The sequence below is a fragment of the Tursiops truncatus genome, chromosome X (assembly GCF_011762595.2).
Source record: "Tursiops truncatus isolate mTurTru1 chromosome X, mTurTru1.mat.Y, whole genome shotgun sequence".
Classification (NCBI taxonomy): Eukaryota; Metazoa; Chordata; class Mammalia; order Artiodactyla; family Delphinidae; genus Tursiops; species Tursiops truncatus.
In genome coordinates, this window is record NC_047055.1 from 127,968,909 (window position 1) to 127,980,126 (window position 11,218).

The 11,218-nt window shown below is 55.8% G+C and overlaps 1 protein-coding gene across 2 annotated transcripts in view; it reads right to left on the reverse strand.

The window, feature by feature from the left end:
- The window catches only part of LOC117310418 (interleukin-3 receptor subunit alpha-like), a 31,734-nt gene that overhangs the window by 19,217 nt on the left and 1,299 nt on the right, over window positions 1-11,218 (reverse strand). Inside the window, exons 2-4 of one of the 2 annotated variants that reach the window (XM_073798784.1) lie at window positions 9,901-9,948; window positions 6,905-6,996; window positions 4,380-4,478 (exon numbers count right to left, since the gene is read on the reverse strand). In XM_073798784.1, the coding sequence (XP_073654885.1) occupies window positions 4,380-4,443 (64 nt within the window). In that variant the 5' untranslated portion in view covers window positions 4,444-4,478; window positions 6,905-6,996; window positions 9,901-9,948. The remainder of the gene's footprint in view (window positions 1-4,379; window positions 4,479-6,904; window positions 6,997-9,900; window positions 9,949-11,218) is intronic. The other variant, XM_073798785.1, reaches the window with a different exon arrangement.

Genomic DNA, 11,218 nt, shown 5'->3' on the forward strand with positions numbered 1-11,218 from the left:
CAATAATAGGAAAGCATATTTTATGCAAGCTCCAATTGTATAAAACCTAGGATTTTATCCCAGGATTTTATTTCCGGGGGTAAGAAGGGACCATTTCAAGCGATTAAATGGCCAATTCATCCTAATATATGTGCTCTCAACAGTCATTTTGAAAATACATGAGGCATAAGCACCACCTCCCTCTCTAATGGAACAGATAGAATACGGGAGGGATATACAGGACTTGAACAAAATATCAACAATTTGACCTAATTGACATTGTGGGGACATTCTAACCAATGACGGCAGGGTGCACATTTGTTTTTGTTTTTTTTTTGTCGGGGGGCGAGCCGCACGGCTTGCGGGATCTTAGTTCCCTGACCAGGGCTGGAACCCGCGTCCCCTGCAGTGGAAGTGCAGAGTCCTAACCACTGGACCACCAGGGAAGTCCCAGGATGCACATTTTTATGAACTACAGACAGAAGATTCATCAAAATAGACCGTGTACTGGCATGGGGAGTGTCAGTCCTTTTAAAAAGGTTTAAATCATTCACTGTGTATATATTCTCTGACTACAATTCTCTCTTGATTAAATTCAAGATCAGTCTTTTAAAATCTGGAACACACCAGATATTTGCAAACAAAACGACATACTGATAAATTACCATGTGCATCTTAGAAGAAATCACAGGAAATGTAGAAAATATTTTGAACTGAATGAAAATGAAAGAAAAAAAAAGTGCGACGCAGCTACAGCAATGCTTATAGGGAAATTTATAACATTACGTGTTTAGGTTAGGAATAGAGTTTAAATTCAAGAATCAGTTTCCACATGAAGACGTTAGAGAAAGAAGAACAAATTAAACTGAAAAGAAATTAAGCCTAAAGCAAAATCCCTAAAAAAAATAAAGGGAACAAAAAAAAAAATCAGTGAAAAAGAAAATGGAAAAACTATATAGATTGTCAAGGAAACCAAAAGCTGGTGCTATACAAGAGACAATATAATGGAAAACCCTCTCTCTTGCTACACTGATCAAGAAAAAAACAAAAAAAGACCAATTTTAGGAATGAAAGAGGGGACACTGATACACATCCTGAAAGACATTGAAAGAAGAATTGGGGGTAATTTGAACAAAAGTTATGCCAATACCTTCAACAATGTATGACATGAACCAGCTTCTTGAAAGACACACATTAGCAGTACTGACATAAGTGGCAAACCTGAATAACCCTGTAAGTATTAAAGGAATAGAATATATAATGAAAAAGCTTCCCCAAAAGAAAGCATCAGGTGCAGATGGCTTTGCGGCTGAATTCCACCAGCAATTTAAAAAAGAAATAGTAACAACGTGCAGAAACTTTCCAAAAACAGAGGAAAGGCGGGAAACATGTTCTGACTCACTTTATGAGGCCAGCGTTATCCTGATACCAAAATCAAAACATTAGAAGTAAACTGAAACCGAAAACGCCTTATACTCCTGGACACAAAATTCCTTCACAGAATACTAGCCCAGAAAATCAGGTAAAGTACAAAAGTGGTAACACCTCCTGACCCAATGGATTTACTCCAGGAATATTATAAGGCTATTTTAACCATCGCTATAATGGGCACCTTTAACAGAAAACTGGTGATCGTATCCATAGAAGCAGGAAAACCTTTTGACCATGTTTAACACCCCTTTGAGACGAAAAACTCTCAGCAAACTAGACAGGGACGAAAACGTCCTTCCCCTGATAAATCTGTGAAAATCCTGGCGCTAATTCAGACTCAGTAGGGAAGGACTAACCACTTCTCCGTACGATTCGAACAAGACAAGGTGTCTGGTTTCAACGCTTCTATTCCACCGTGTCCTGTACCCACGGCCTCTCTAATGCACTTTGACCAACGTTGTAGTTTTAGGGCGCTTTGGGGGGAAATGTTAGAACGGTACAACATGCTCCCTGCTTCCTTCAGCGTTTGGCTCCTAGAAAGCTACTCACTTCCTGCCTGTGGTCAGTGACCCCAGAATGCCCATGGGCCTGAAGCCACCACAAAGGTGGCAGCTGCCTCAGCCCCGTACAAGTGGGGCAAAGACGGGGGGCGGGGGTGGGAGCCTCAGGCGTGGAGAAAGCCCCCTCCCCTCCCAGACCTCCTGCATCTCCCGGCCCCTCTGGTCACCAGGTGCGGCCACGTGACTGACTTGGAGTCCAGGAAATGGACAGAAGCAATGTGTGGTCCTTTTAGCTCAGACCTGTAAAAACTCCCGTGTGATCCGTCTACAAACTCCTCCAAGGAGATGATGGAGCTTCCCAGGTCCATCTGTACGTAAGGGTCCCGGGTCTGTACATGGAACAGAGCCACCTGGGATGGAGTGAACTGTGTCCTTTCCCCAGCCCTCCCCAAATCATGCTGGAGTCCTAACCTCAGAACGGGACCTTAGCTGGAAATAGGGTGAGTGCAGATGTAATTAATTAAGATGAGGTCCTGCTGCCATACTGTGGCCCTAACCCAATCTGACTGGTGTCCTTATTAAGAGGGGAAATTTGGATACAGGTGCACACCCGGGGAGACCCCCTGTGAAGACAGGAGGAGGCAGCCACAAGCCCAGGGACACCTGGAGCCTCCCAAAGCTGGTAGAGGCGGGAAGGGCCCTCCCCGGGAGCCTCTGGAGGGAGCGTGGCCCTGGGACACCTTGACCTCAGACGTCTGGTCTCCAGGACTGGGATAAATAAATGTATGTCACTCAAGTCCTCCAGACTACGGTATTTTGTTAAGGCAGCCTGAGCTGAGTAAGCCAGCAGTCCCCGGAAGAATGATACCTATGCCCTAACACACACACACACACACACACACACACACACGCACACACACACACTCACACCATCTGAACTCCACTACTCTTTGAGGAAGGAACGAACTTCTCATGGTTAGGCAATGCTGTGGCCATCACAGCGGCACAGGGCGCGGCGCCTGATGCAAGCACCCAGCGTCCGTGGTGAGGGGGTGCACTCTGCTCCCGTTGCCTGAAGCGCTGCTCCACATGTGCGTGTTGTGCGAGCTGGACAGGAGGCTTGGTCACTGTCCCGGGTCCACCGGTCACTCAGCGAAGCCCTGATGGGAGGGGCTTCTCTGTAGACCCTCCCCAAGGCAGCATGCCCGCCTGGAGGGCACCATATCTCTTGTACTCCTGTAAACATCCAGGTCTTTGCACCCCGAGTTGGGCGCCCTCACTACTGGGCGCCCAGGAAACGTAGACTCTCCGTACCCCGGGGCCGAGGGCATGGCTCCCCTTGGGGGTTCTGCTGCCTGGTGGTGGGCACTCTCCACCAGCAGCAGACTGGCTCTGCACCCTGCCCCACCTGGGATATTCTCTCCCAGCCACACCTGTCACCCGGTCAGCCGGACACTTGACAGTCAGAGGTGGGCACGGCAGCTTAAGAACCGACATCACTGTCTTTTCACCTCCTTATCGTGTGTCACGGTCGAACTTCACTATCACGTCGCGAATTGTTTCCTACCCATCACCACCGTGCTTGAAGATGGTGGGAACTTCCTGGACGCCACGGAGACCCTGGTTTTCACCCTACCCCCCATAAATCTCCGTTACAAATGTGAGAAAAACAGGATGGAGTTGCCCCAAAAGCATCTTACTCGTTGCTCATCTGCCTGTCCAAGCTCCAGACGACGCATCTCTCATGACACCTGGATTTTTATCTCCCGGTCCCGGAGGCCAGGATGCTATAGGATTGGTTCTTCCCACAGACTCAGAGGGAGAATCCGTTCCAGCTGGAGAACCTCTGCAGCTTCTGGGAGCTGCCCCGCCCCAGTCCTAGGCGTTCCTGCACTTGTGACTGCATCACCCCAATCTCTCCTCTATCGCCACCTGGCTTCTCCCTGTGTCCATGCCTGGGTCCAAATCTCCCCTCCTCATAAGGACACCCATTGTTCTGGACGGGGATCCACCCACGTGACCTCATCTTAACTCAGGGACGTCTGTAAAGACCCTATTTCCAAATAACTCCGGTTGACAGGTTCTGTTCGTTAGGACTTCAGCGCATGAATCTGGCGAGGACCCAGTTCAGCCCATCACCCTAATGTTTGCACGGGGTTCTTCCAACCCAGAGAGAGGGTGACAGTAAATCCAAGCACACTGCCGGGTCCCAGCGCCGTAGCTACACCCAGAGCTCTGGACGTAGAGTCTTGACCATATCAGGATGAACATCCTGTCTGTGAGGTACCAGTTTTGCAAGATGAACCCGCCGGGGTGACTGAGGGGAAGGCTACGTGGAAAGTGTCTGCACTATCTCTCATGGCAGCCGAGTGACTCAACCGTGACCCCAACGTAAACAGTTTCACTGAAAAGCAACACAGCCCCAGGGACCCACAGACCGCACGTGGCTTTTCCTCCGGCTTTTCCTACCGTGGTCCGGTGGCAGCAGGCCGGAGACGGGCACCAGGAAGACCGCCAGGCAGACGAAAGCCATGGCCAAGGCAGCTCCCACAGGAGGGCGGGCACCAGCTGGAAGAGAAGAGACAGTGGCCACATGGGGTGGCGGCAGGGAGGAGGCTGAGCCCCCAGGGCTGTCTTGCTCCGAGCGCAGGGAGCTGCTTCCGGGAGGAGAGCCTCCCGTGCGTGAGCACGTGTGTGTGCACGTGTGCGTGTGCGTGTGCGCACGTGTGTGTGCACCCGTGTATGCCGCATGCCTGCGTGCATGTGTATGCATGTGCCTGCACATATTACTTGTGTGTGTGTGTCTGTGCACTGTGTGTGCATGTGTGCACGTGTGTATCTGTGTGCGTGTCTCTGCGTCTTGTATGTGTATCTGTGTGCGCTGCGTGTCTCTATATGCATATGCACGCATGCGTGTGCACACATGACATGTTTGTGTGTCTCTGTGTGTGCTGTGTATGCATGCGTGTGTCTCTGTGTGTGCGCACATCACACAGGTCTTTGTGTGTCTGTGTGTGCATGTACGTCTGTGTGCATGCATGCGAGCATGTGTGTGTCTTGCGCACACACATCACACAGGTCTGTGTGTGCATGTGTACATGCATTCCTGCGTGTATGCAGGTCTGCACATATGTGTCTGTGTGCGTGCGTGTGTGTGTGCGTGTGTGCGCGCGTGTGTGTGCGTGCATGTGTGTGTGTGTGTGTGTGTGTGTGTCAGCCTCCCTAAAAAGCTCCCGCCCTGGGGTTTGAGCTCACCCTTGGCTCCAGCCCCATCCCGGAACCCAGAAAACACCCTCCACGCAGCACCAGGAAACACTGGGCTCACAGAACAGTTGAAGGAAGTTTAGTTAAGAGCATGAAGTACAACGCAGTTTCCTGAACAGACGGAGTTACGGTCACTAAATCCCGTGCTGTCTCATCGTTCCTGCCAGAGCTTTTCCCCAGGTCCCCATGAAGCCCCCCTCTGCAGGCCGGCTCTCCTGGACCCTCCCCCGGGGGTCCACCTTCTGCATCTTCCGGGCCCCAGCGGCAGGGTCTCCCGACGGACCCCACCCATCCCCCCCCCACCTGAGTCACTCATGCAAATGCCTTTGGCGTCTGGAGGCCGACCTGGGGCTGCCACCCAAGCAGAGCCTTGGACCCTCAGCTGCCTCAGGGGCCACACCCTCAGCAGGGCCGCAGGCTCTCTGTGCCAGTCAGGGTCGCCCAAAGACCTGACCGCCACTCCCCGCCATCCCACCTGGAGCGTCTTGGCTGGGATTGGAGGGGGCCCAGGACGCACCCTACCTCCTTCAGGGCCTGTCCAGCACCCCCATCATGAGACCCAACCCGGACTCCATCCATCTGGGGTCTCACCTGCTCCCCCATCCAGGTCTGGGGCTCCCACAAGATTCCCCAGGACTGACCTGGTCCCCCAAAAGTGCCAACTTTCACACAGATTTGACACCGGAAGCCAACACCCAGGGTCCTTCTTGCCAAACTGGGTGGAGGGAAGCCCGAGAGACCCCTTTCCAGGACAAGGCAACGGGTCAGATCCGGAACTGCCCATCACGGGGAGGCGTCCCGGGACAGACGCCAAACCGTCTATCTGTGGTACAGGGATGAGGGTGAGGAGGGCCAGGCGTCGGGCACAAAGCTTCAGGGGAGGTGCCTCCCAGCCGGGCCTCACGATCCAGAGCAGTAAACGCCGTGCTCACAAAAGGCCCAGGCGCGGATCCACAGGGAGAAGAATATCGGATGAGCACGACCTCGGGCTCCTCTTTGATTGATGAAGACGGGCCCCCGTGGGCGTCGAGGCAGGGCTGGGTGTCTGTTCCTGGCGTCTGCTCAGGTGAGCTGAGCCCCACAGGTACCCACGGCTCCAGCCTCGCGACACTGAGCCCACCCACAGGCATCTCTCCTCGCTCGGAGAAGCTCACGTCCTTTAAACACCCACATTGCATGAGGGTCATCGACGTATCCTGCTGCCCCCCGATCGCAAAGGGAAGAGGCGTCCCTGGGCGGAGTCAAGCCCCCAGAGGCGGGGGATGGGGCCGGGCTCAGCAGGGTCGGGGCGAGGGAAGGGGCCTTGGGGCTCTGCACCCCGGCAGCTCGCCTGCCTGCGTCTGGGGGCAAATGTGAGCCTGCAGGAGTCGGGGGCACTGTGATTAGGGGGAAGCCTCTCGTCCGGGGAGAGCCACTCCGAACTGTTCATCCGTTCGGCCAACGCATAGGACCCGGCGCAAGACACAGAGGTGGTCAAGACCCCCGGGCACCCAGCCTGGTACAGGGTGGCACCGCGGTCGGATCCCGTAACCGGGGTCCGTGACACACTCGGCATCCTCCTTGGGCATAAAGGCTTTGAATCCGTTGTGTGTTGCCCCGGCCACGAGCCACGTTCAAGTCCTGGGGTCCCGCCCCCGCCCCCGGGGCTGGCAGTCGGTACTGAGTCTCCAGGGACAGCAGTGGAGGCCGCTGCCTGCCTCCCGCCCCCAAGCCCGGCCCCGGGGTCTTACCTGGGATGCAGGCAGCCTCTCCTGGTGCTGGTCTAGCTGGCCTGGGGGTGGGCCCCAAGCTCTCCTGGCTTCTCAGCTGTGCTGCAGGCAGCCTCCCGAAAGAGAAAGAACCTTGTTTCTTCTCTCATCAGTGTTTTTATAGCCTCCGGGGTCAGCCCCACCCCTAAAAACTAAGCCCCAGTGAGCCGGGGAGGCGGGGAGAATGTGTTGAGGGTGTGACCAGGTCCAGGAGCCCTCTGCACCCCTCAGCTCAGAATTACGGTCTGGGGTCAGGACTGCAGCTCTGTGCTCTCCTGGAAGGAGCACCCTTGCTTTCAAAGTCTGCTTTTCCCGTTCTCACTTCTGTTTGCAGGTTCCTCTTTGTCACAATCCTAGTGGCTTCCTGACATTCACCCGGCTTGGGCAGTTTCCCGGAGCCGTGTCGTGGGTAAAGCCGGTCAGCGTGAATGGCCGGGGCCCTGGCCCCTTCCTTCGAGGTCCCATTGGAATGACCGCTCGTGCCCAAGGGGACAGGGAGGTGACCCCGGGCCCCCGATGCGCTGGCTGCACGGGACTCACGCAGCTCTCAGCCTGGCCCCTACCAACCTGCTCCCGGGTGACCTTCCCTCACCCGGGCCCTCCTGGGCATCCCTTGCCTTCGCCCTACACCTGTCATCTGCCTGTCGCCGCTCCCAAGCTCCAGCCCCACGTGTCCGTCCCTCCACCCTCTCCCTTGAGGCAGGTCCTCTTGTCTCCTCCAGTGTTTCCTGTCTACTCCACAGCCCCAGTGCACATCCACCTGGACTCTCAGAGCGCGGTTTATTTAGAAACAGGGCTGTCACAGGTGTAGTGGATTAAGGTAACACAGACTCCACCTGGAACAGGCTGGTCCCTATGTCCCATGGGACTGCTGTCCTTATGAGAAGGTGGCCCCCGGGAGACAGGGACACAGGGAGGACACAGCCACATAAGGACAGAGGTGGGAGCCGCCTGGTGCCCCCAGAAGCTGGAAGAGCCGGGAAGGACCCTCCCCTGGAGCCTCTGGAGGGAGCGCAGCCCCGGGGCACGTTGAGCTCAGACGTCTGGTCCCCGGGGCTGGGGGAGGATGCAGGCCTGTGGATTTAAGCCGAGCAGCCTGGGGTCCTTTGTGACGGCCGCCCACTTCCCGCAGAGCACGAGTCTTGGTGGCTGACCAGCGCCTCTGAGAGACAAAAGCCGCGTCTCCCCAAGGGAAGGACCAGACGCCCATCCCCTCATCCCTGTTCAGGGCTGGTGAGCATCTTGCTAAGACCTGAGGCGACTGTGAAATGCATGCTAGGCAGTGCCCACTCTTGGTGGACACCTCACGTCTGCCCAGGGTCCCTCTTCGTCTGGGACTGAAGCAGTGATGCCGGGGCAGGGGGTGTCTAGGCAGATGCAGTGCGGGGCAGGGGTGGGCACAGATGACAAAGCTGAGGAATGACAGTCCAGAGTGGACTTCACCCCCGGGGCTGAGCCCAGGCTGGACCCCTTTCCTGGCAGTGCGCCCCCAGATGCTGAGGGGTGACGTTCAGATGTGGGTTCTGACTCCTGGGTCTGGGGTGGATGCCCCACGACCCTTCTTTCTTTTCTTTCTCTTTCTCTCCCTCTCTCCCTCCCTCCTCTCCTTCCTGCCCTTTTAGTTTTCCCCGAAAAGCCCAAAACCCCAGTAGAAAAGGAAGACACAACAGAAAAGCACCGCGGGGCCTCCAGGCCACAGGACAGGTGCTCATTAGCTCAGCAGATCCAAAAAAGCTGAGCCCTGACTGTCCGTGGGGATACTCAGCCCCAAGGCAGCCCAAACGTGCGGGCACGGCACAGACCCCGGGAACCTTGCCAACCGGAAGCCCTGGGCGTGCGTACGTGGGGTGACAAGAGGACAAACAGGGGCCACTGGTGTCAAGTCTGTTCCATGAAGGCCACACCCCCAAATCCCCCCGCAGCCCCGCCGGTGTCGCTATAACCCCGGGGAAGACTTGAGGTTTAGTGTTTGGGGGGGGGGTCTCCGGATGGGGGGTGGGACCAGGTGAGGCAGAGGATGGTGGCGCTACCCAGAGGAGGCGACAGAGGCCCAGGGGCGCATGCGTGCTGAGCCGTCTCCCTCCATGGGACCGCAGACCCCTCGGCCGCCCACTCCGGGGCCCCCGGCTCCGTCCCCATCAGCGGTTTAGTGCCGTCAGACAAGCAATGACTAATTTCAGAAAAGCCCCCACACACCCGGGGGCTGGCGGCGTGGGGAGTGTGCGTTGTGTGCCTGGAATCCAGCCCTCCATGTGGGGAAGGAGCTACGGGGAACAGAAATGGGGAACCGGGAAAGGGGGTGGGCAAGGCCAGGGCACGGAGCAGCTGGGCCGGGAGAGACCAGAATAGCAGCCCGTCCAGCCAGCGCCTAGCACCTGCCACGCGGCCCGGGGGCATGGTCGGCTCGGCGAGGAGGGCGGGGTCGGCAGCGCCTCCGCCCCAGGAAACCCGTGGCCCCCTGGACGGCAGACGACAGCCCAAGGCCGCATGCCCGTTGGGAGGCCGGCCGCCAGGGGACTCCTAGGGACCTGCCGAGGGGCGGGACGCCCCCCGCGGGGTGCAGTGGATCAGTTCCCGGGGGGCTGCTTCCCTGTGGCCATGGTCACCGCCCAGCAACACAGCCCCTAAACCCCCTTCCCACGCGGCCTCCGGCTGGGCCCGCGTACCCAGAACGCAGGCCACGGCACAGAGCTTCGACCGGCCCGTGGACATAAAAGTGATGGGCTCCCACCCTTATCATCCAGGCGCCCGGGCTTCCCATCCTCCCAACAACGTTTATGAGACAGGGTTTGGCCATGAGATGACGCTTTTTGGCTACATGTCCTTCAAACACCACAGTAAAATGCTAACAATACTAGTGACTGTGATTCTATGATGAAATAGTTGCAGGACCACCTTAAATCAAAGTAGGCTCACATATTTAAGAGAATATATGTACACAGTGCTATATATAGGATGGATAACCAACAAGGACCTACCGTGTAGCACAGGGAACTCTATTCAATATCTTGTAATAGGAAACGAATCTGGAAAAGAATATATATGTGTAACTGAATCACTTTGCTGCACACCTGAAACTAACACAACACTGGTAATCAACTATACTCCAATATAAAATAAAAAGTTTAAAAGTAAATAATAGGGAATTCCCTGGTGGTGCAGTGGTTGAGAATCCGCCTGCCAATGCAGGGGACATGGGTTCGAGCCCTGGTCCAGGAAGATCCCACATGCCGCAGAGCAACTAAGCCCGTGCGCCACAACTGCTGAGCCTGCGTGCCACAACTACTGAAGCCCACGTGCTTAGAGCCTGTGCTCCGCAACAAGAGAAGCCACCGCAATGAGAAGCCCGCGTACCGCAAAGAGCAGCCCCCACTCGCCGCAACTAGAGGAAGCCCGCGCGCAGCAATGAAGACCCAACGCAGCCAAAGATAAATAAATAAATAATTTTTTTAAAGTAAATAACAACTAAATAAAAGACTACATGTATATAGTATATTATAATCATACAGGTGCATTAATGTATGACTTACATGGTGTACATTAATTAATGTTTGCATCAATGTTACATAGCGTTCATGTCTATTAATTAACCTTGGTGTATAAGTACATTCGTATACATTAAATATTAAATGTGTGTTTATTTATTTAAGGGAAAACGTTCCGTCTGTCTGTCTGTCGCTACAGACACACGCGTGTTTCCGACGGGGTTCAGCCCGTCTCCCTGGGGTCTGCGTCTCACACACCCTGTTGGGTCCAGCGGGTCCATCCTGAGGGCAGAACCTGACCTTCCTGGGGCCACCATCCCCAGCCCCTGGGGGGCCCCGGACCCACTTCAAATCTACTCTGGTTTAGACGCCAACACCCACTCCTGCTCTGAAGCGTTTCAGGAACCTCTCTCTCACGGGGAGACTTGTATCTAGTCTTCCGTCCAGAAAAACGTGCAGAGACAAATTCTTGTCTCCAGGGAGTCCCCCCTCCCCCTCCCCCTCCCCCTCCCCCCCACCCCGCGCTCTGCCTCTAAACCGGAAGTCCCTCGATTTTGCACGACCTTCGGGGAAGCCAGGGCGGGGAGTGGCGGGGGGGCGGGCGGGGGGAGCGGGGGGTCTGTCTCAGGCAGGAGGCTCCAAACCGCAGCTCATGACCTGGGGTCACCCCATCCCGCCCCCCTGAGCTGCGCTGCACCTCCCTCGCTGGCCGAGGCCGAGCTCTGCAAAGCTGCAAACGGGCGTGGTGGGGTGCACGTCGGAACCTGCAGTCCTGCCGGTCTGAGAGCCCAGGGCAAGAGCGAGAAGTGAA